Genomic DNA, 25110 nt, shown 5'->3' with positions numbered 1-25110 from the left:
GTTGTGTGTGTGTGTGTGTGTGTGTGTTTTTGCGTGTGCGTGCGCATAGCCGGTTGGCTGCGCAACACACGCAACGCACAAAAAGACAACAGCAGCCGTCTATGCTTGCGTGGTCGTTTCGCGCGTGAATGATGATGAGGTTCATGTGCCAGCAGCAGCATCGTACCTATCCTGAATGTTTGTACAAATGTGAATGCGAATGTTACCTTGACGATGATGACGGCTTGCTCAGTTGCGTGATAGGACGCTTTGCTTCACTTGTGCGCCAACAGCCGCCAGCTTTGCTGGCTGTGATCCCCGTCCGCCCATCCTCCACCCTGTTTCACCCAAACCTACTTTGAACACTCCTTCTCACCCAAACCTTTCCTCGTCTTTGCTGGATCAATTGCAACCATTTGTCCCGAGCAGAGGAGAACCACAGCTACGCTGGCCAGCTCCAAACCTCCAACCCAAGCAATCAACCAATCCTGCAACACATTTATACACACACACACACACCACGCACACACACACACACACACACACACACACACACACACACACACACACACACACACACACACACACACACACACACACACACACACACACACAACGCACACACACACACACACACACAACGCACACACACACACAACGCACACACGCACATTCACACCCACCCACCCCAACGCCACCGCTGTCACCCACATCCACAAATCAGTAATCCAGAAGCACACGCACACGCACATCCCAAACTGGCGCCCGCCCATATGGCGACAGAGAGCAACGACTTGCGACCCAAGGTCGCCGTCACCGCCGCAGGTGGCTGGGTGGAGAACGGGTTTGGCGAGATTCTGTGGCTGCTGCGCGCAGGCAAATGGGATTTGCCCAAAGGCCGACTGGAGGCGGGCGAAACCGTGCCGGAGTGTGCTGTCAGAGAAGTGAAGGAAGAGTGCGGCCTGACCGAAGTGCAGCGCGGCGAGAAGATCATCGAGACCGTGCACGAGTACGAGCAAAACGACCGCCGCTTCGTCAAGACCACCCACTGGTTCCGCATGTCTGTGCTCGGGCGCCCGCCCATCTCCCCACAGGCTGACGAGAACATCGACCGCGTCGCATGGCTGCCTCACAAGGAATGGCTCGCCGTCCTCGACTCAACCTTCCCCAGCGTTCGCAAGGTTGTTGCGGCTGTTTCACCCAGCGACAGCCCTGAAAACAGACTGAACAACGACACCCCCGACGACAACACCACCACCACCACCAACAACAGCAACAGCGACACCAACGGCGGCGATAACAATGACAACAACAGAAGCAACAGCAACGATGCAACTGGCACACCGCACAACAGCACGACCAACGACGAAGCCAATACCACTGACACGAGTGATATGCAGACACAGCGCGAGGATGCTGACACCAGAATATCCCCGGCAGCCGCAACCGCAAATGACCCTTCACGACAACGGAGTGAACAAGCAAAGTGTGAGCAGCAGCGTGACGCGTCCGAGCAGTCCACAGCCATGGACATGTCCGCGGACAAGGAAAACGGCGTGGACAGCAGCGCTTCTTCCTCCCAACAACATGGGCAGCCAGCCACAAGTGCACGCGATGCAGGCCCCAGTGCAGGAGACAGCCGAGCTGGTGCCCTGACTGCCACGCGGCTGGACGATGACGGTGAGGATGACGGGTTCTTTGGCCCTCGCCCGGTGCTGAGCGGCGACCGGTCCAGTCTACGCGGCGACGAGAGCCCCATCATCGGTCCGCAGGCGCCACCTGGCCTTGAAGAGCAGCAGCAGCACGAGGAGATGCCGTCACTCTCTGAAGAGGCGACGCGGGAGCTTCAGGCAACACTGGTGCCGTGTCCTGTGAAGCTTTACAAGCAGGGCGGCGACCAGTGGGACGAGCAGCCCGAGGGCACCATCTCCCTGGACCTCGCAGACAACCTTCATCTCACCATCACCGCCACAGACTCCTCAGGTTTGCTTTAAAAGGGGGGGGGGGGAAATGCGGTGTCGTCCTGCTGTGGTGCAAACTCCTCGGCAATGTACATGATTGTGTGAATACTTTCTGTCCGACATCAATTGCGCACGCACACACACACACCTACCTCTTTAACACCGTGCTCCTTGGCCTGCGTTGTTCGCTTGCCACGTCGACAGAGACACTGTTTGACCTGCACCTGACCGAGGCGCGGTCGTGCCAGATTCAGCAGGCGTTTGTGCTCCTTGGCTACGGCGAACCAGAGGAGGTGGTTGCCATCAGCTTCAATGACGATGACGCGTGTGCAGCCTACTCAAACGCCATTTGCACAGTGAGTGTTGTTCTGTGGATGAATGTTTTTTTTTTTTTTTTTTTTGAAGGGGGGGGGGGGGAGACATGTGCGTGGTATGGTTTGTGAGTGCGTCGGCCCCGCACTTGCACATTGTTTGGTTTTGTCTTCTCGCTCTTTTTCAGCCATCACTACCAGCATCACCTCACCTGTTTTGCTGTGCTGTGTTGCGCCTTTTCTACTCTTGACCATTCACATCTTCAGTTCCTGCAAGCGGACACGGCGAGCGATGACGATATGCTCGGGGAGCCGGACAACAACTTGTTCACCCCGGTGGACCTGCCCCCTCCAGACCTCGCGTACGTTCCCCCTCCCCCGATTCTCCTTACATTCGCACACACACACACACACACACACACACACACACACACACACACACACACACACACACACACACACACACACACACACACACACACACACACACACACACACACACACGTACGTTTGTTGCGCGTGCCATTCGCTTCTTGTTGGGCCATCGTGTATCCACCTCACCCTGTGTGTACTCACCACGTGTGCATGCGTGTGCGCCATGCTTGTTTGATAGGCATTTGGATGCGTACGACAAGTTCCTGACGGAGGTGCTTGACATCAGGCAGCAGTCCATGTCCACACAGGTGGGCACCGCTTTGCGTGATTCTTGTGTACTGCATGTGCCATGGATTCGTGGCCGTATTTCAAGCTGTGCTGCCTCGTGCTATTCTGACCGTTGTCTGTTGAGAATTGCTGGCATTAATTTGCTCTTGCTTCAGCTTCACGATCGCCATGCAGTGCCTCATAATCGAACACACACACACACACACTTGCACACGCACACACTTTTTCTCTTGCGGACCCACACATATTCACTCACATACGCATTCATACACACACTGTCATGATGACAGAATATGGACATGCGTCGAGAGGCGCTCATGAAGATCAAAGGATTTGGGCACCACGTACGTCCCAGACACCCAAGCACTACACATGGACTGTCATGTTGTGTGTATGTGTGTGTGCACTCTGTGAATGCATGTTCTCTCTCTCTCTCTGTGGCAAACAATGAGCACCTCAAACCCATGCACTTCAATGTTTACTTGTTGCTTCTCTTCACGTTGTCTAGACCGTGTGCCATTCACTCACACGCCAAACCGTGCGTACATTCGCTTTTTAGATGCTGTCGCATGTGGACACATTCTTCGACACGTTTGAGAAATGGTAACACACACACACACACACACACACATACACACACACACACACACGGCTTTGCGCACGTGCTCTGGCATAGCGTTTGCTTTGCCGGCTTGTTCCTGCACATCCTCTCGGTCACATGCCGTGTTGACTCTTTGTTCCTCTCACCCTCGCACCGCGATGACAATGGTGGCAGTGACGACCTGGAGGACGACAAGGCGCTCGGCACCATCTACAACATCTCCCTCGTCATGCTTCTCTCCTGCATGCCAGAGCTCTTTGACGTGAGTCCGCCCCGGATGATGGCGCCTGCTGTATGCTGTGGCCAATGCTTTTCGGGTACACCAACTGGTTTTTCCCCGTTTTCCCACGTCACACCCGTGCATGTAGTCAACCGTGCAATGCCTCACAAACTGCTCACACTGACTGTTTTGTGCCACATTCACTCCTTCCGACGCTTTTTTTTTTGGTTTGCACAGTTGTTGACGCCGCCGCAGTATCTTGAGCGGTTCATCGGCACGCTCGAGACGAAGCCCGACGGCTCCAAGACGGAGCACCGCGAGCACCTCAACTCGGACACCCGTTTCCAGGAGGTGCGCGTGTTGTGTGTTTGTGTTTGTGTTTGTGTGCGTGTGTGCGTGTTTGTGACGTGTTTGGGTCTCCGTGTTGACAGCGGGTAATAATTTACACCATCTGCACACTCTTTTCGCTTTGCTCACGCGTCACTGCTGTTGTGTCAGATTGAGCCGTTGAACGATGACGATCTTCGCTTCCGCATCCGGCAGCTGTATTACATCACGTATCTCAAGGACGTTATTCTCGCCGGCTTCATCGACGACCAGCTCCCCTTTGTCCTCGACTCCCACGCCATCTTCGCATCTGGCGCCATCCTGGAGAAGCTTGTTACCATGCCCACCTACCTCAAGTCTATCCTGTCCGCCGACCCGGGCCAGTCGCAGGACCGTACACGCAAGCAGGTTGGCCGCTGTTCTTGCCCGCACGTCTGTTTGGTCGCCGTGGTTTTATATGTTCCTGCAATACACGCGCGTGCATAAATGTTGCGTGCTTTTGTGCGCCCTTGGCACACAACGGCATCAATGGTACTGCGTGGTCTCTACTGCCGCTGAACCCCCCCCCCCCCCCAGCAGTCGCTCGGCATTCCGTCCCTCACAGCCGTTGTGCGTTTTGTTGCGCATTTGATGGTGCGTTTTCCATAGGCCATGTTTCTGCTTGAGGTGTTTACGGTGAGCGGTAACCAGCAATCTGTGGACAAGCCCGTCGTGTACAAGGCTCTCGCCGACAGCGGCCTCTACAACGTCATCAACATCTGCCTGGTGCGTATGCCCACATGCCATGGTTGTTGCTGTTTCTGTTGCTGTTTCTGTGGCTGTGGCTGTTGTTGTTGCTGTAGTTGTTGCTGAAGTTGGCAATTGTTTTGCCCACGTCGAAGGCACAGCACGCTATGCCTTCCATTGCATTCTGATCTGTGTCCTCTTTCATCCCCTGGGCCTGTGGTTTGCCCCGTTGTCGCCATGAGCAGCAAAGCGACCACAAAGAGACGCGGCACAACGCCGTGTGTGCCGTTTGCAAGGCTCTCGAGAACAACACGCCCTCCATCAGGCAGATTATTCACAAGGCAAGTGCACTGCGTCTGCGTGGATGTAGCAATGTGCGTCGGCTTTCGTCCATGCTCTTTCAGTTGCGCTGTTGGTGCAACTTGCCACTTTGTCTAGGACGTTGACATACTCCCATTTTAACGCCTGTGCCTGCCTGGTACTTCATGTGCAATGGTGGCCTGTTTCCACGGTGCAGAACGAGTGGGCGCTGCCGTCTGAACTGATCCGCGCGTTTGCCAAGGAAACAAGCATTGGTGCGTGCCCGCGTCCGTGCTTTCATGTCCACGCACTGGCCCTTTGACACGAAAGCATCTGCTTGCAGGGACACTGACGCCTGTTTGCCGCCCGTTCTCGTTGTATTTACGCCTCGTTGTACTTACGCGTCGTTGTACTTTACGCGTTGTCGTGCGCATTACCACACACACACACACACACATGTGCACACAGCGACCTTGACGATGCTGAGCCATGCGTTGGAGATGCTGTACGACGTGGACACATTCATCGATGCAGAGGTCGTTTCACACACACACACACACACTCGTATGCATGCAACTTGCTGACAGCACACTGGCTTGCGAAATGGCAATGTTAATTTGGTTGCGCGTCTTTGCATCCCTTGCGTACTTTAATTTGCTCACGTTTGTGCTCACCATCACCATCACCATCACCATCACCACCGCCACCGCCTGTGCGTGCTTGTGTGATGTGGCTGGGTCCAGGCGACCAAATCTGCGCTGCTGAACATGCTGTACAACTCGGATGTGCTGTTTCCGCGGCTGGTATCGCTGTTCTCCATGCCCCCAGATGAGATGCGCACACCGCACGGGCGGGAGAAGCTCGTCATTCTCATGCAGCTCATCAGCCACTGGCTTCCGACACACACCTACCACATCAAGTCCTTTGTCACCACCAAGAACCTGCTTGGTCAGGCGGCAAAGGTGGTTAAGGCCAACGACAAACTCCTGACCCTCGGTGAGCACTTGCACATGCCTGTAAAGCTGCAGCCATTGCCATCACTGCCGTGCTGTGATGCTGCTGCTGGTGTGTAGGGGATACTGACATGGAGGTGCACCGTTTTGTGTTTAGCTCACCACATGCGTGTGACATGGTGCATGTTTCGCTTCATCCGCTCCTGTCATTCTTGCCACAGCCTTTGCCCGCCTTTTGTCCCACGTGGTGCAGACAAAGAACACCCTGTTTTACCGCAAGCTCGTCGCAGGCAGTACGTTCCGGCGGCGCGTGCTTGCGTGCGTGCGTGTGTGTGTGTGTGGCGTGTACAAACAAGTGGTACATGTGGTGTGAGTGTTGTTGGGTTGGGATCTTTGCCTCGCGCTTTGTGTTCCCCGGCTCACCGTCGGAATGCGGCTTTGTTTTGCAATCAGACTTGATGGAGCCTGTGATGAAGGCGTTTAATGCCGTGAAGCATCGTTACAATATGCTCACATCCACCGTCCTCAGCATCATCGAATTCACAGCAACGGTACGTGCTCGCACAGTGTGTGTGTGTGTATGGCTGTGTTCGAATTTGCGTGAGAGTACGTTAACATATGTGTGTGTGCGTGTGTTGTGCGAGTTTGTGTGAGTTTGAGTGTGTGCTGGTGCATTGGTAAAAACGGTGACTGTGTCTGCTCACACGATCCGTCCATACCAACAACAGAACAATCTGCCAGCGATACGCGATTACCTGGTCAAGAACTTTCGTCAGATTCTTGAAAACATCGACCAGCACCCCTGTGGCAAAAACCTCGTATTAAGGTAGGCAGAACTTCGAGTCAACACAGCCCACGTGCCTGTCTCCCCTCAAGTCTCTCTCTCTCTCTCTCTCTCTCTCTCTCTCTCTCTCTCTCTCTCTCTCTCTCTCTCTCTCTCTCTCTCTCTTTCTCCCCGCCCATTCCCCTTCCTCTCCACTTGCCAATGCCAACCCTCCCTACCTGACGGTGCACTCAGCCTCCAATTGGGCGTATTCGATCTTAATGGGAGGAATACAAACTGCAAGCAGCTGTCATGTACTTGGCTGTTGTTTGGCTTGCTTGTCGCTTCATCACCTTAAACTCGGGCGACAGCATGGGCAGTGACACCAACAGCACAGCTGTTGTTGGTTCCTCCTCGCTCATGTTGCCGCTCCGCACGGATTTCTCATCTCCTTTGCATTTCGTGCATTGATGTTGTGTGCAAGACAACCCTCGTCTCCCTCTTGGCTTTTGTCTTCTTCAGTTCCTTCCACCCCTCTTCGTTTTCCGTTCATTTTCATTTTTCTTCTTCCTTCATCCCCACCACTGTTCTTGTGCGTGTCACCACACATCCGCTCGCTCGTTGGCCCCACACTCAACTCACCTCTCTCTCTTCTCCATCCTTCCCAACCACCACCACCACCACCACCACCGTGCAGGTTTGAGCAGAGGTTTGACGAGAGTGCTGCTGGTTCGCTGGGCAACGGTGGCGGGACGACGGTTGCTGCTGCTGCCGCTGCCGCCCTGCGGAGCCGGTTCAGAAAGGATGGCTCCATGACTGAGGAAGAGGAAAACTACTTTTCCGAGGACAGCATTGATGCAGACGAGTCTGAGCAGCGGTGCGTTGCATGCTGTGCTGCCTTGTCATGATGAGGGACAACCAAGCGTTGCTGTGCGTGTACGGATGCGTGGTGCACGTGATGTTGCTTGTTTGGTGGCTGGTTGCTTTGTCTGTTTGTTTGTTTGTTTGCTTGTTTGCTTGTTTGCTTGTTCGCTTGGGTGTTGTTGTGATACAACGGTCGTCCCAGGACACCTTACTCACCATTGCACTGCTGCTCCTGCTCTTCCTACGCCACACCATAGGGATGACCAACCACGTATTATCATGCCGAACCAGGTGTCACCATCGCCGCCGCCACCACCATCCCACCGCCGCCCGCTTGTGTCGTATGACGATGACGACGATGATGACGACGACGACGAGGAGGAATCGTTTTTGACCCGGGCACGCGTGTTGAAGAAACCAAAGTTCACGTTTGCAATTGGCACCAAGACCGCGTCGTCCATGTCAGACGACAAGGACCAGCAGCACTCGCGCAGGGAAGGCGTCTCCTCCAGTATCTTCCCACTCAACACCTGATTGTGGATTGTGGGATGGATATTGCGGTGAGATCCGCAATGGCGACATGTGCGGAGGGAGCGTGGTTTTGTGGCCACCACCCCGTACATTCTCGTCATCATCACTTTGCCTTTGTTTGTGACTGTTTCCTGTTGGCGTCGTTGGTGTGTGTGTGTGTGTGTGTGTGTGTGTGTGTGTGTGTGTGTGTGTGTGTGTGTGTGTGTGTGTGTGTCACCAATTTTGTTCTTTATAAAGTATCCTGTGTTTTCCACGTTGTCATTACTGCTGGTGCGTGTGGTTGGTTGAAACTAGGTGTTGGGCGGTTTGCCTAGATTGATGTGACACGTGAAGTTCCCCATTCCTGTGTGCACTGTCCGCGCACCACATCGTCTGCGGTTTGTCCTGTCATCGTCGTGTTTTGTCTTCCTCCATCTTCCATCCTTCTTTGACATGAGAGCTCGCAAGGTTAGCCTGATCTAGGCAACAACAAAATAAAAGCCCCCTTATCCTTCCACCTTCGACCGTGTGTGTGATTTTGATGGCAATCCCTTCACACTCCACTTTGCATTCTTCGTTCAAGAGCAAAACCAAAGCGCGTGTGCTTGTGCGTTGGATGCAATGGATGATGGGTCATGTAATTAGTTGGCAGCTGTTAAGACAGAAGCGAGATGAAAATCAGAAGCGAATCAACCAAAAAAACTTTGGCAATCACAGCGCCTGTGCGCTCATTCATACCACACACACACACACACACACACACACACACACACACACACACACACACACACACACACACACACACGCATACATGGTTTTATACCCGGCTAGCTTGTGGCAGCGACGAATGCAGAATGCTCTCGTCTGCAGCGCTGCTGTTCTCATCGGTGGATGACGCCTTGGATGGTGTGGCTTCGTTCGTGGGCGCGCCAACGCCTCGCGTGTTGGTGGCCGTCACGTCCATCACGCCTCTCAGGCAAGTCTCCGCAACAGCATCGCCGTCGCCTTCACCAATCCCAACGCCGCCAACACTCACGTCCTCGCAGGCCGTGTTCGTCCTCGTTTCCCCCTCCAACATCTCATACATATCGTCGTGGACCAGATCAACAACATTCCGCGACCTCTGCTGCTCTGCTCGAGTCTGTTGTTTCGCGGTAGATCCTGCTCGTGGGTCACCCACATCCTCATACAATTCCTCCTCGCTGTACAAGAACGGCGGCTGAGTCACCGCATCCTTTTGCGCTTCGTTAACTTCGACTTCGTCTTCGTCTTGCTCCTCCTTTGCCTCTTCGCTCTCCTTGGAGGCTGTCGCGGGCTCAGAGCACTGGTCGTACACGTCTTCGTCGTGAAGACAAAAGTCATAAATGCCAGGCATCTGCGTGCCTTCGTTCCCAACAGCCTCGGCATCAGTGGCTGCGCTGTCACCGTGGTTCTGGGTGCTGCTGGCTTCCGTGTGCCCATCTGCCTGCGCGCTGCCATTGGCGCCGGAGCCACCTGTCGCTGACGTGCTCTCGAGCGATGAGCCAACGCCAGATGGGGTTGCATCTGGGCCATGCACTGCTTCGGCATCGGTGTTGGTGCGGTCCTCGCCCTGCTTGCCGACACTGGCATCGTCGTGACTGCTGTCAGCTGCGCCGCCATCGCCATTATCGTCGCTGCCGCCGCCGCCAGCGTCAGGGTTATTTCTGGTTCGGGAGTGGGGTCGTCTTCTCGCTTGCTGCTGCAGTTGCGCCTGCTGCTGGCGCTGCTGCCTTGCGCTGTTGGTCCCCGCAGCGCGCAGCAAGAAGGCCATAAACGCGCGGAGGCGCTGCGCCAGCACCGCCAGTGGGCCGGGCATGTCCGGCTTGCAGGCGAAGGACGTGATGATGGGCGAGACGTAGATGGGATACCCGACGGGTTGGTCGTTGGACTGGGAAATGAGGTTGCGCAACACGCACTTTGCGTTCTGGATGCTGCCGCGTTCAGAGTGCGTCGTCTTGAAGTAAATCACCTCCTGCTGCTGTGCCGCCCACAGCCCGCGCACGCTCTCGCGGTTGACCTTGAACACCTTGTAGGACCGGCGCTGCCGCACGAGCGACACGACAAAGAACTCCTTGTTGGCGCTCGAGTCCTCAATGTTCCAGCGCAAGGAGAGCAGTGACGGAAAGGCGTTGAGCACAGACTCCCGCCAGCGAGGATCCGTTTCGTTGTAGATGCGCAGCCGCAGCGGCCCCTTGCTGCTGTCGTAGTCATCGAGCGAGTCCCACAAGTTCTCCACGTCGGTGTACTCGTCTGGATCCGTGAAGTGGTCCTGCCGCAGCCGCAGGCCCATGCGCGCACCGGGGAACACAACCTCCGTCAGGATGGTGGGGTCGAAAAACACCCACTCGTCCTTGTAGTTGTCCGGCTGCAGGCGACCACGGAACAGGCCGTGGAACCCGTGGATGAACGAGTCCTCGACGTGCGACATGCGGCGCGCGCGATCCAGCATCATGCGCCGGGCCAGCAAGCACACAAGGAACACAAACTTGGTGACCACGCTGTCCCTGCCCGAGTCCCGCACCAGCGCAACGTCAGCCTCATCGCGCCCGCTCATGGCCTCGTGCGACACGTGCTTTGTGCAGCAGGCGATCCAGTCGTCGTACACGCCGTAGAACGAGCGCAGCGACACGCCCATCGCGTGCCGGTCGTAGTCCGGGTCGCACATGCGGTTGAACAGGGCGTCGCGATCAACGTACTCCGTGGTGACAGCGCCCGTCGCAGCCTGCACGGCATCGGCGCGCAGCCACTCGACCAGGCGCGGGTGGCGCACCGCGTAGTAGATGATGGCCTTGTTGAGACAGTCCATGAGTGTCTGGCGCATCTCGTAGGAGGAGAAGAGCGGCTGGGCAGCCAGGTGGCTGATGCTGTACCCGTCCAGCACATACGCGGGCGACACGTGCTGCCACGTCACCCAGCGCAGCTGCGCCACGGCGTTGAAGGCGAGCATGAGTGAGGGCCACACCCGCTGGGACGTGGTCGTGGTGCAGCAGCACACGCGCGACTCATCGCGCTGGTCGTGTTCCAGCGCCTCCACCTCCCGCGCCTGGCAGAAGGTGCCGACAAACTCCAGCCCGCGCACCTGAAACGAGACGTACCCGTTGCCGAGCTCAATCACGTGCAGGAAGAGCGTCATCTTGTTGTCGTTGTCCAGCAGCAGCAGCACGTCGCCTGGGGAGACCTGGCCCATGCGGCCGAGCATGATGTCTCGCCCAAGCCGCCGCTCCAGCTCCTGGCACACCTCCTGGTAGAAGAGCGAGTTGAGGTTGTTTGCTGTTGCGCCCGAGGGCTTGAGCGACGACTCCAGCCGCATGTTCTCGTCGTCCAGCCGGCGCGTCTCGTAGTTGCGCTCCCAGAAGCGCAGCGGGCGGAAGTAAGACACGAGAAACACAGAGGACCCGAGCAGCGGGTACACGGGCGCAGAGATGACAGCGGCAATCATGGCCTGGAAGGTCATCACGGCGCCGTGGGCGATGGAGAGCGGGTACAGCACCGCGTGCGTCTCCGAGCCCCAGATTTGCTTGACGTTCCAGGGCGCGTTGTACGTGAAGATGAAGCGCAGCTTGAGGAGAAACTCCTGTGTCTTCTGCACAATGATGAGCACGAAGAAGAGGTCCACCACCCCGCCCTCCGATGAGGACTCAAAGTCAAAGCGGAAAAACAGGTACGACAGCACCACGGCCAGTGCAAACATGCTGCCGTCACCGAGGCGCGCGCGGGCAATCTTGAAGCTGCCGATGGCGAGCAGCAGCGCGCCGACCTCCACGCCCCACCGGTCCACGAGCCGCGGGGCGCTGTCGTGCATCTCGTTGATGACAAATACGGGCGCAACAACATGCACGGCAACAGCACGCGTCCAGTACACGCAGTGCTCGTGCCACGTGGTGACCACCGGTGGCGCGTTGAAGCCCGTTGTTGGGATGTGTCCAAACACGGGGTTCTTCAGCACACGAAACGGGTGCGTGGCGCGCGCCTGCAGCAAGAGGATGTTGCTGACGAGGCTGAGCACGCCAATGAGCGCGACCGTGACATCTCGAATGACGCGCGTGTTTGTCGTAAACAAGCCCGTCAGGTTGATCAAGTACCACAGCCCAGACAGGCACACCAGCAGCACCACGTCCCAGCCAAGCCGCGACAGCCACACAAACGCGTCTTCGTCAACATCGCCCGCATCACGAGCCTCGCCATCTGCTCCGGCGCCATCAACTTCCGAGCTGCTGTTGCCGTTGTTGTTGATGTTGTTGTCATCACTACTGGTGCTGGGTGTAGTGGTGTTGTTGTTGTTGTTGTTGGCGGTGTTTGCCTGTGCCGCGCCTGCGCCTGTTGCAGAGTCATCGGGGCTGGACGGGTTGGTGTTGCCTGTGGCCGCCGTCTCCCCGTTGTCACCACTGTCGCTGTTTGCGTTGTCGTTGTCGCTACCCTCGCCATCACCATTGCTCCCGTGATTATCGGTGCTGCTACTGCTATCGGCGCTGCCGCCGCCGCCGCTGCTGCTGCTGCTGCTGCCAGCCCCGTGTCCACGAGGGCGCTGGTGGAATAGGGTGCGCACGCGGCGGCCAATGTGCTTGATGACCAGCAGCGGTGTGGAGGATGGTGTGCGGGCGAGGAAGGAGGCAAGGCCAATGCACACGCCGCACACAAGCGAGAACACGCCAGATACCTCGTCATCGACTGTCGTTCGCGCAATGACAAAGAGGATGCCAGCAGAGACGATGGCGAGGCAGACCTGGCTAAAGGCTGCGGCTGTTGACTGTGTCCCCTCGCCGCCAAACACGTGCAGGTCGAGCTGCTCAAGGACGTGGTGCGCCGCCGTGCGAAGCACAGGGAGCACGCCAAACACAAACAGCACGGGCAGGATGGCCACGACCGTGAGCAAAAGATCCCGCAGGTTGCGTAAGGTGGCGGCGGAGGCGACGGGCACGCCGTAGAGGCGGTCGGTGGTGTGCGGCCAGTCCAATGCAGCATCAAACAAAAGCGCAAGCAGCCCGAAGATGACAAAGTAGAGGGCGCGGGCAAACGCCGTTGCCTTGTCGTCAATGAGCGACGCAAACGAGTCTGTGCGTGCGTGCTTGAGCAGCGCATACTGCGCGCTGGCCGCGCTCACCCACAGCATGACCAGGCCCACGTCCCAGAAGAGGCGCGTCAGCTCAAAGGCAACCAGCGTTGTGCCGAACATGAGCACGGCGGCCCACAACCGGTCAATGAGCCGGTGATGGTAATCAATCACATGCAGCAGGTCCTGGCGATGGAAGCGCACAAACACCGTGGGCAGACATCCCAAAGGGTGCCATGCCAGCCCGCCCTTGCCCTTGTCCTTGCGTTGGCGTGAGCGCTGCCGTGGCGGTACATGGGCAGGCGTCAGGATTGTCGACGTGGAGCTGGAAGTGGAGGCAGCAGTGGCAGTGGCAGCAGTGGCAGTGCCAGTAGCTGCTGTCGCCGGCGTGATGGCAGCTTGTTCTTCTGCATTTGTGTCCCTGAGGGAAGCGCGTCGACGCCCAAGACGCGTGCGCTGGTGGGGATGAGCGCGGCGGGGACGGCGGCGACTACGACGCCTCTCAGCATCGCCATCAGCATCTGCTGCGGTGGCTGCGTCACCTTGTGCGGTCGTACACTCTTCTTGCTGTTGTTGGTCTGTTGCGCTGCTGGCAGCCGTAATCGCTGCGTGGGCAGTGGTGGCGGCGATGGTGTTACCACCATGATCATTGCCGGCGTCGTCATCACCGTGCTCTGCACCACGGTTGTGTGTGCCGCTTTCATCACTCATGTTCACCATCCCATAGGGTGCCTCGAGGTGAACTTGCTGCGGTGAGTCTGCGTCAATCTCACTGCCGCTGTTGGTGGTGTTGTCGTAGTTGGTGTCGGACGCAGCGTCGTCGTCCTCGCCATCACCGCCACGGGCACTGTCTCTTCCGCTGCCGCTTGCTTGAGCTCCCTTGTGAGATGTGGCCGAAGACGATGCCGATGAAGACAAGGAGGAGGATGAAGACGAACCAGAACGTGAGGAGGAGGAAGAAGAAAATGATGGTGACGGTGGCTGGTGCGGTGGAGTTTGTTGCGCTGAAGCGGTGTTCTTATTAGCGCCATGCCCGTGTTGGTGATCGTCATCGGAGGCGCTGCTGCTCGCGCCATCACCACCAACGGTGCCGTCACCGACCGCGCTGCCAACAGCGGCCGTTGTGGACACGTCTGTGTTTGTGGCGGCGGTGCTGCTGGCGGCATAAGGGCTGCGTGCCCGCGCACCCTCGCTGGTGTCCACAAGGTGCAGGCCACCAAGCCTAGCGTCTTCGTATCTGTCGCCACTGCCGTTACCGCCGTCACTGCTGCTCCTGTTCTCGTCATCGTCAATGAGAGAGCCCGCAGAGGCGAGGATGGACGTGGTGGACGCGCGTGGCGGCAACGGCGGTACGCGGAGCACAACCCCGCCACTGCAGCAGGACAGCAAGGTGAGCAGGCGGCAGGGACGAAAAACGTGAGGTTGGTGGAGGTTGGCGGTGTTGAAGGGTGGAGGAGGGGGGGTGTTGGGGGAGTGCGATCCATTTAAATTGTGGTGCGCCGTACACGGGTACGCCATTGTATCCACAACAGCACCACGCACACACTTACGTTGCACACACTTGCAAACGCATGTGAACACAGATGTACACGCATGCAATGTAAACACACATACATACTCGCACACACACACACACGCGCATGTACCTTGAGAGTCGGTCTTGAAGGACGGCGAGCGAGGATGTCGCTGTGGTATCTTCCTCCCCATTCCGAGATGATGATGATGATGATGATGACGATGAGGACGATGAAGAGGGTCGGTGATGTACTCTCCTCTGTGCTGTGTCGGACACCGCGTTCCTGCTATTGCTGCTGCCGCCATCATCATAGTCGTCACCGCTGCGGCCCGTTGTGTGCTCGAGCTCCCCCTCGGATGTGTCTGCAGTCACGTCCCGCCCGCCATCAAGGGCCAGCGTGCTTGCATGCGCGACAGACCTCCGCTGCAATGCGCCTTCACCATGCCCATCGTCATACGTGTTGTCTGCATCGCGCAGTGCAACACTGAACCGCTCGTCACTGATCTGGTACTCATCAGCATCACCATCGCTGCCCTGCCCTTCTTCTGCGCTGTCTGTATTTGGTCGTCTCTGCATGCCGACACCTTTCTCAGCACCATCTTCATCATCGTCATCATTGTCAACACCATCATTACCACCATGACGACTGCTCTCGCAATCCCCACTGCTGCCCTGGCTTGCACCAGCCTCCTTGTGTTGTTTTGCGCGCTGCTGCCGCCTCTTCTGCCTGCGGTGTCTTCGGCGATCGCGACGCGATGTGCTACTAGTCTGCGCATGTGGCTCGCTGTCACCGTCATCATCACTATCATCTTCGTTCATGCCATTGCCTCCGTGCTCCTGCAAGTTGGCATTGTTGCCTTTGCCAGTCTCAATGCTGTCGCCTCCTGTTGCAGTGACGGGTGCGTGTGTGAGTGGAGAGTTGCGGTGCGGGGTGTGGACGGCGCTGGTGGCGTGGCTGGCACGGCTGCTAGGGACCTGATCACGCATGGATCCACGGGAGAAGAGGGCGAGGTCAATTGACAAGTCGTCATCGGGGGTGAACGGTGGGGACGGGTGGCGTCCCTGCTGCTGGTGCCTGGCGTCTTCGCGCGCCGATTGAGGCACGGCAACAACAGACAGCATGCGCCGCAGTACCACAGGCGGCTTGTGTTGTTCTGCAGCCTGCTGCGACTGCGCGCCGGATTTCGAAGTCTTGCGAGACGCTCCATCGTCACCACTGTCGTCGCCGTCACTGTCGTCCTCGTCACTTGTTTCGGGGTGCAGAAGATCAATCATCTGTACACGCGTGTGTGTTCGTTTGCATGTGTGAGTGTAAGGGGCTGAAGGAGACAGAAGCATGTGAGGGTGGACATTGTGCTTGGAGCACTCTTGTGTTTGCGCCTTTTCCGCCGCCTTCATCAAGGAAACACCCACACCAACGTGCATGCATAGATGAAGAATGCACACGCGCAGTGCAGGTAGAAGGGCGTACCTCGGTCGTTGGCATGTGGTACTTCATGTAGTGTTCGAGCAAGTGGTTGATTGTTGGAAACGTGGCCCGTTCACCCTCCTGTTGCACACACGAACAACAACAACATCAGCAGATGAGTGATACGAGAAACGCACTTGGACAAGTGTGTTGTGATTTGCACTACGCGTACACCAATAGTGGGCAGAAAAGGCGTGATCAGCCACGAATTGCGAACACGAGCACTTACGAGCTTGAGGCCTGCGTCGTCCTGGGTGACGCGAGCCAGGAAGACAGACGATGTGCCCGTGATGAGCAGCGAGTACACCCACTCGCGGTCAGGCGACAGGGTCACATCAGCCATGAACACCGCAAAGTGGCCCGCTGTGTGTGTGTGTGTGTGTGTGTGTGTGTGTGTGTGTGTGTGTGTACGATGAAGGGAGAGGAGTGAGTGAGTGAGAGAGAGAGAGAAATGAAGTATGTGTGTGTATGTGTGTGTGCGTGCGTGACGTGGCGTGTGGTGTTGACGTGAGGCATGAAGGACATGTCGAACGAATGCACAACACCGACAGAGGCAAGCAGCAACTCACGCAGCACTTGGCAGACGTATTGCTTTCGGTGCTGGCCTCCCCCAACAGTGGACGATGAGGAGGACGAGGAACTGCCGGCATCTTCGCTGTCGCCCTTGTTGGTGTCATCGTCATCGTTCGGGATGTTTGAGTTCTTGCGCTTGTGGGAGGTGGCATCTCGGATGCCGCACACATCCTAACGCGGGATGTGCAGTGACGCAGGCAGCCGTGAGTTGGGCAAGGTATGAGCAGATTTTGGGGTCGGGGTTGGTTGGGGTTGGGAGAGTGAGTGCACATGCGTGGAGGAAGAAGAAGCAGAAGACATAAAGCGTTTGAGCATATGGCAGCCGGCAATGTCTGGTGGGTAGTCACACACACACACACGCACACACACACACACACACACACACGCACACACACACACACACACACACACACACACACACACACACACACACACACGCACGCACGCACGCACGCACGCACCAGCATGAGCCAGGCAAAGTGCTCGAGAGGCTGGATGGGCTGTGGAAACGGGCCGGCAAGCGACCCAGCGGGGCGTGCCAGTGGCGCCTGGCAAAAACCAAGAATTGCAAGGCGATAACACGTGCAAACGAGGTTGACAAGAAAGGGTATGCGGTTTGGTAACCACAGACGAAACAAATGTTATGGTTATGAAGATTCAATACGCTCATCACATTACGACACATACGGAAGCACCATCACGAGAATTACACGTGTTTCCACGTGCGCGCATGGCAGGAGGGTGCAATTGTGTGCAAGGCGGTTGCAGCACGCAACAGAAGCCGTGAGCAAGAAGAGGAGGGGGGGGGGGACACCGCACCATTCTGCACTGGACGGCCGGAATGAGTGCGTTTGATCGCGCTGGCAGGATGACGTGACGCAGCCCCACGTCCTGCACGGTGCGCGCACGGCACACGGTGAGGTATGAGTGAACAACAGGTGGAAGGGAAGAATACGGCTACGAAGTCACGTGCGAGTCAGCGCGCTTGTGTAAGAGAGTGCGCGTGCGTGTTGTGTTGATGCGCATGGGTGGGGAAGAGTGTAAGCAAGCAATGTGCGCATGTTGGCATTGGACTGACGTGGTTGTAGAGGCTGAGCAGGTAGCGCCGCATAAGCATGGTCCGCAGAGGAGCGTCCTGTTGGCAGGCGGGAGTGAACACAATGCCGAGTGAGCCAACACGCAGGAGCAAGGAGCGGCAACAAGTAGTCATACACTGCACACGCTCACACACACACATGCACACACACTCACACTCACACACATGCACAAACTCACACACTTGCACACACATGCTCACACTCACACGCACACACTCACACATGCACAATGACAACCAAACAAATTGACGAGCACAAGCACAGACACAGACACAGACACAGACACAGACACAGACACAGACACAGACACGAGTGCTCACGTGCTGGAGGATCTGTGCAGAGTCGTCGTCCTTCTTGTATGTGTGCAAAACAAACCGCGCTTCTCCGTTGCGCGTAACCTTGCGAACAAGGAACAGGCCGGCTGTGACAGTTGGGTTGGTGGTGGTGGTGGTGTTGGTGGTGATGGTGATGGCGTGAACGGCGAGCGTGTGAGGCGAGGTGTTAAGCAGCGGGCAGGTGGTAACGAATTGGGGAAATGCGAGGAAGCATGCTCGAGGATGAAGCTGAAACGGAACACGCATCAAGGTGCACACAAGCAAACACGCACAAGCAAACACGCACAAGCAAACACGCACAAGCAAACACGCACAAGCAAACACGCACAAGCAACCCCCCCCCCCCAAACACACACACACACACACACACATGGGCACGCACACATACACCCGCGCATACGGATACAATCAACCATATGGACACACGCGCTGCACCTGAGAAGCCTGCAGCAAGAGGGATGGCCGACTGCTTGGGCAAGACAATCTGATCGCTGTTGCGATTTGCAACAAACGAGTCCTGGCCGGGGTTGCCATCAGCCTACGACACGACAAATGCAACGAGTGATCACGGCGACGTGAGCCAACGCAAGACACAAAAGCGTTACACAAGGGAGAGAAGGATGGGGAGAGTGGAAAGATGACAAGGAAGACATGTGCACATGTGCACACACACACACACACAACACACGCACATCAAGACAATCACACGGGTGGCACCAGCATCCTAACAACGACTGACAATGGTGACGGTGTCGCCCACAGAGGCGCCGTCCGCGGACTGCACAACAACGGCGAGATCAGACGCAGCCGCAGCAGCGCGCTCGCACAGGCGCTGGGCCTCGTTCCGCGTCATATCAAAGGCCACATCTGTTGCGGCGTGGATGGCAGGCGTGAAGCATGCAGTGAGCCCGTTGTTGATGGCAGGCAAGCAACCTTGGATGATGATGATGATGCTGTGTTGATGCACACGCGTACCAAACACACATGGGAGCACAGGCTGGAACGTGCACACACACGCACACACACACACACACACACACACACACACACACACACACACACACACACACACACACACACACACACACAGAGGCGTCAATACGAGAAACGCCGCACCATTCAAGTCGAGCGTTGGCGGAAGAAGAACGATGGAGGCCAATTTCTGCACACACACACACACACACACACACACACACACACACACACACACACACACACACACGCACATGTGGACATGATGAAGGTGATGAGCAAAAGTACAAAGCTGCGCATTGCTTCGTGTTGTGTTACTGGTGATTGCGTGGCAATACCTCGTGTCCGTCTGGAATGGATGTCGGTGCTGTCAGCGAGACGGTTCGCGCGTCCATCGTCGCCCACGCTGCACACACGCACAAACAGCATTCGCACGCAGGGGTGATGTGCAAAGAGAGGGCGTAGCAGCGTCAGCAATCGCGCACGAGCAACAGCACAAGACCCAGCAAGCAAACACACACGCGCGAGTGCATGAACGTACGGTCCTGTGGCGTGAGAAACGGGAGGGCTGCTGCTGAGTGCTGGGCAGAGTGCGCGTGGCTGTAGCGGCGCGGTGGCAGTGGCGGCGACGCAGCCGCCCGCGTCAACGGGAAGCCTGCGCACAGCAACACGGCAGTGTTGGGCGCGCATGGATGTGTTCGTGAGGATGCGCGCGCGCGTGTGTGTGTGCGTGTATGCGTGTATGCGTGTGTGTGCGTGTGCTGTTACTCGCACATCTATTTCTGTCTCTGTGTCTTGTCTCTGGTTACATACACGCGCCTCTGCAGAGGAAGAGAGATGCCAAGAGTGCAAGGCAAGAACAGCTGCACTTGGGGGGAATGGCAAACATCACATCTGTGCGCACCGAGCGAGGCAAGGTTGGTCGCCATCTCTTCCTCGTCCTGCAACAGCAGGGGGCAGTGGGCACGATGACACGGCGGTGAATTGCAATGCGCATGTGTGACGTGTGTGCATGTGCGACATATGCGCATGTGTGACGCGTGCGCATCACACTGAAGGAGAATGTTACAGCCTAGTGTCAACATGACAAGAGAACAACAAGTCACAATGCCATGTCATCGCCACGCGCCACCCTTGTCGCACCTCCGAGGATGATGAGTTGGTGTCGTGTGCGGGCTTCAGATCGTGGCCAGCATCGCCTGCCTCATCGTCATCATCAAAATCATCATCATTGTCGTCGTCGTCGTCGTCATCGTCGTCAAAATCATCCTCATCTGGTGGGTCGCCCGACAAAATCTACCACGCCCAGTCACAGACATTGAAGCATACAGCGTGAGCCACATCATTGGACATCACAAACAGGCCACGCATGTCAAGGATGCACGCACGCACACACGCACGTGACGTGCAAGAATGTGCGTGTCAAACACACGGCCGACATGGATCATCACCACCCCATCCGCAGCAGCAAGTACAACAGCAACATCACCTGCTGAACGGCCGCCTCTGTATCGATGGGCAGCTTGGCGAGACGCACGAGCGTGCCGCGCTCAAGACGAGAGATGGGCCGGTCCAGCTTGTGCGCCATCCACTTAAACCGCCCAGCAGGCCCAAGCTCGTCTGGTGAATAGGTCGTGTTGGGGCAGGAGGAGGGGTGATGTGATGTGATGTGATGTGAGCAAAAGGGTGGTGTGAGGGGAATGAGAAAGGGCAAGCACAAGCATGAACACACACACACGCGCGCACACACACACACACTCGCACATCGTACATACGCACACTCAGGGGTACACGCGGCTACACTCAAACATGCACACATACGCCCACACATGCGCACCAATTGCCTCGTAGACGCCAGCGTTGGTGAGGTAGGTGTCGCGGGCATCGGAGCAGGCGGCGAGAGCAGCGGCAATGCACATGGACCGCACATCGCCCTCGCTCGCCACTGGTGGTGTCATTGTCGCAAGCTCGTCCCAGTCAAAGGCTGCATGCGCCAGTGGGCCAGCGACGTTGTGAGGGAGGAGGAGGAGGTGTGTGTGTGTGTGTGTTTGTGCGTGCGTGCGTGCGTGTGTGTGTGTGTGTGTGTGTGTGTGTGTGTGTGTGTGTGTGTGTGTGTGTGTGTGTGTGTGTGTGTGTGTGTGTGTGTGTGTGTGTGTGCGTGTGTGTGTGTGCGTGTGTGTGTGTGTGTGTGTGTGTGTGTGTGCAACAGCAGGGTGCGAACGACCCCAACGCATGCAAGAAGCACTGCCAAGGCATACAGAGCTATACGAATTCCTCATTGTGTATGTGTGTCATGCTAACGGACCGGCAGGAACAAACGACGCATATTTCCTCTTGAAGAAATTCAGGCGCTGCTGATTCCTGGCACGCAGCGAAGATGAAGACCAAAGGGAGGGGGAGGGAATGGGATGAGGGAGAGCGGAAGAACGGGAGAAGAACGAAGATGGGACGGAAGGGAATGAGTGCACACAATGTGACAAGTGATGAGAAATATGAGCGTTTCAAAGTTGGCAGGCGGTGATGGCGTGATGAGTACGCGCGTGTAAGGGTGTGTGAGTTTGTGTGCTGATTGGCGGTCTTACAGGAATGTGGTGTCAGCCGATGCCGTTGCTCCCTTCTGTGCGCCCTCACGCTCGTTCTGCAGTTGAGGGAACGACGGGATACACAGCACACGCAGTGAACATGACACCAGTGCATTCGCGTGGCATCGCAACCAGGTGTGGAGCACACGCACACACGCACACACGCACGCACACACACACACATGCAAAGATAATTGTGAACAGAGAAGCTAACACATACACACACAACCACACACACACACACGTGCATATGCGCGGGACGTACGTGCAGTGCAACCTGCGCTGCCCGCAAGTCCTCGTCGGCAAAAACGGGTGTGATGACAAACGGCGTTGTGTGACCGTCAAACAGCACCCCAACCACTTGCCCGAGCCTGCAGTGTGTGTGTGTATGTTGAGTTGTGTGTGTGTGTGTGTATGTATGTTGAGTTGTGTGTGTGTATGTGTGTTTGTGTGTTTGTATTTGTATTTGTGTTTGTGTGTGTATGTGTGTTTGTGTGTGTGTGTGCGTGCAAGTTGAGTTGTGTGTGTATGTGTGTTGAGTGTGTGTGGTATAAAGCACGCGCTGCATGAGTGATGGGTTCAAGGCGGCGTGTGGGGATGGCACCAACGCAACGAAAGTACAGCAGCAGCAGCAGCAGCAGCAGCAGCAGCAGCGTCGAGTGATGACGTGAACGGCGTGGGAACAGAGGACGTACGATGAGCACATGACGTGCTTGACCAAGTAGCCGTCGAACCGGTGCCCGATGATGCTGTGGATCACGCGATCGCCGCTCCTGCAGTCATACACACAGGGAGAAGGGCGCGGGGGACATGTGAGCGACAAACGCAAGCGCGCGCGCGCGTGTGTGTGTGTGTGTGTGTAAACGTATGTGTGTGCGTGTGTGTAAATGTGCATGGAGCCATGTGGAAGGGCAGTTTCTCGTGCTGAAGCGTGGCCCCGACCTGTACGAGAAGACGAGCGAGCCCGTCTGGCTGATGCTCTCACGAAACAGGAAGCAGTCTGATGTGCGTGCGTGTGTGCGAGTGTATGCATGTTGGGAGCGACAAGGAGTGAGGAAAGCAGCAGGCAACGCAAACAGCAGGCAGCAACACATCAGCCACGAGAACACAACAATCAGCAGCCACCATTTGGGTGAAAGGCTGTATTAGAAGTAATGAGCGCAAGAGCAACAAGCACTTGCACAGCGCCACATGTGTGCGTGCGTCACCTGTGTATGGGCTGGCGTTGAGGATGTCGGCAGCATCCCCGCGCGTCATAGGACCGTGAAGCCAGCTGAGGATGTGGTTGGTATGAAGCAAAGGGGTGAGGTTGCATTGGTGCTGTTTGAGAGCAGGGTCGTCACGGCTCGACCACAAGAGCAATGGCAGCAATCTCTCAGGCGTGGTTGGTTACCCAACACAGGCACACGCACACACACACACACACACACACACACACACACACACACACACACACATACGTACGCACACGCTCTCTCTCTCTCTCTCTCTCTCTCTCTCTCTCTCTCTCTCTCTCTCTCTCTCTCCCCCCCCCCATACGCTCGCCTTTCCTTCCCACACCCTCACACGCACACGCTCTCGCGCTCTCTCACTCTCGTGCGCTTGCTTCCCCCCCCCCACACACACACACCGCTGCGTGTCCTCTGCTGGGAAGTTGAGAGACATGGGGTCGATGGGACCGCCAACAATAAACGAGCCCGGGCGGTTGTAGAGCTGGTCGCTCTGCTTCAGCTCGGCAAAGCTCATGTGGGTTGGCTCGCCAATGGGGTCGTACGCCGTTGGGTTGCGCAGCAGGTGACGCAGTGCCGCGGGCACCGCTGTTGCTGTTGCTGATGACGCTGGTGATGATGTCGACGACGGTCCAGGTGGGTTGCTGGCGGTGTTGCCGCTGCTGTTGGTAGTGGTATTTGCGTCATTGTTGCCGCGGTGTCCTGCGCGCGACGCCGGTGTGCTGGCACGCGCGGCAGCAGCAGCAGCAGCATCGTCAGCGGTGGGCTCTTCGTCGATGGGGGACAGGGTGCCCGCGCTGTCAATGGCACGTGGTGGCCGCTCCGGTAGGCGTGGCTCCTTCTCATCAAACGTCTGCACAGCACCAGGGTCGCCCGTTTACAGATGTGTGCGCAGGTGCGTGTGCACATGTGTGTGTGTGTGTGTGTATGTGCGGCGTTGTGTGTGTGTGTGTGTGTGTGTGTGTGTGTGTGTGTGTGTGTGGTGTTGTCATGGGAGTTGGTGGTGGTGAGACGACAGCAGAGAGAGCGTGCACCAATCTGGGCGACAACCAAGACAACCAACAAAACCGCACATACACGCGCATACACACCCTCTCACCTTGTGCAGTTCTGCGTTGATGACTTGTACCAGCACGAACAAGGCCGAAAGGGCAAAGGAGTAGCCCAGCTTTGCCGCGAGGGAGAGGTCATGGAAGTAGGCCTGGCAATGCGATCGCCAACCATGTAGGAGCGCAGGCACGCAGTAACGGATGAACGCGTGATCACCAAATTCAACAATGAGAACAATGATAAGACAGCAAAACACACGGTGGCGATGCACTGTGGCAAGGTTAGTTACAACCATGCCTTGCATGCGATGCATCAATCTCCACCACGTCTCCAGCCATTTGAGCTTCCCTGAGCACGTACAAAGGATATGCTGAGCGGGATGACGAAGAGACCAATCCATGTGTAGAGGTGGAGCACGTCGATTGGCACAGTTGGGGCGTCAAATTGCAAGCCGCCTGTGAACGAGGGCAAGAGCCCCGATTTGGCAAAGTTGCCGAGCTCCTTGGGGAGCGGCATCGTTGCCTCGTCTCCTGGCTTGCACCGGCAGCAGCTGCCGCTGCTGTTGTTGTCAGTGCAGGTCGCTTACTGATGGAGACGTGTGTGTGTGTCCGTATGACTGTTCGTGGTTGCCTGTGTGTGCTGGTGGCCGATGGGGCACGAGTTAAGGATAAGCAAAGCGAGGAAAAACACAGCGACACACAGAGCGAGAGGGAGAGAGAGAGAGAGAGCACGTTTGGGGTGAGTCTGATATGTGCATGCGTGTGTGTGTGTGTGTGTGTGTGTGTGTGTGTGTGTGTGTGTGTGTGTGTGTGTGTGTGTGTGCGTGTGTGGATCCCACAAAGGATCAGTCACCATGAACAAAGGAGACTGTTTGTGGGTTTGTGTGTGTCCATGACTGTGATGAGAGTGTCGGTGGACGGGTTTTCACACACATCATCCCATCACCATTGTACGTAACAGTCCTCATCTCCGTGTCCCTTTGCACACATACACACACATACACACACACATACACACACACATACAAACACACATACAC

General features: G+C 56.8%; 2 protein-coding genes across 2 annotated transcripts; one reads left to right on the top strand and one right to left on the bottom strand.

Annotated features, from left to right (window-relative positions):
- The first annotated feature begins 587 nt into the window (after positions 1–587).
- Positions 588–8703, top strand: PTSG_01783 (uncharacterized protein). Its single transcript, XM_004997707.1, has 19 exons — positions 588–1962; positions 2145–2296; positions 2519–2613; positions 2865–2934; positions 3205–3258; positions 3474–3517; positions 3690–3777; positions 3973–4086; positions 4234–4470; positions 4711–4827; positions 5034–5129; positions 5306–5363; positions 5557–5624; positions 5832–6084; positions 6263–6334; positions 6495–6592; positions 6770–6867; positions 7502–7681; positions 7926–8703. Exons 1-19 carry the CDS (start codon positions 753–755, stop codon positions 8200–8202), a joined length of 3381 nt encoding a protein of 1126 aa, XP_004997764.1. The 5' UTR covers positions 588–752; the 3' UTR covers positions 8203–8703.
- Positions 8704–8995: 292 nt separating this feature from the next.
- Positions 8996–24587, bottom strand: PTSG_01782 (uncharacterized protein; the record flags this gene model as incomplete). The annotated part of the gene is made up of 25 exons (XM_004997706.1): positions 8996–14621; positions 14896–16040; positions 16237–16314; positions 16463–16596; positions 16803–16977; positions 17268–17354; positions 17626–17697; positions 17885–17941; positions 18224–18324; positions 18674–18776; positions 18978–19105; positions 19752–19865; positions 20115–20151; positions 20354–20506; positions 20700–20830; positions 21048–21194; positions 21516–21571; positions 21793–21848; positions 22058–22163; positions 22488–22565; positions 22735–22792; positions 23001–23065; positions 23423–23874; positions 24121–24222; positions 24432–24587. The coding sequence occupies 25 exons, from the start codon at positions 24585–24587 to the stop codon at positions 8996–8998; spliced, it is 9417 nt and encodes a 3138-aa protein (XP_004997763.1).
- Positions 24588–25110: the final 523 nt, after the last annotated feature.

Source organism: Salpingoeca rosetta, assembly GCF_000188695.1.
Source record: "Salpingoeca rosetta unplaced genomic scaffold supercont1.3, whole genome shotgun sequence".
NCBI lineage: Eukaryota > Choanoflagellata > Craspedida > Salpingoecidae > Salpingoeca > Salpingoeca rosetta.
This window is presented reverse-complemented; position numbering and strand designations above follow the sequence as displayed.

Excerpts from the sequence above, each read along its gene's own strand:
- PTSG_01783 (XM_004997707.1), top strand. The coding sequence starts at position 753 with ATGGCGACAGAGAGCAACGACTTGCGACCCAAGGTCGCCGTCACCGCC. Across the intron at positions 3,778-3,972 it reads GCATGCCAGAGCTCTTTGAC|TTGTTGACGCCGCCGCAGTA; the intron begins GTGAGTCCGCCC and ends TGGTTTGCACAG. Across the intron at positions 5,364-5,556 it reads TGCCAAGGAAACAAGCATTG|CGACCTTGACGATGCTGAGC; the intron begins GTGCGTGCCCGC and ends ATGTGCACACAG.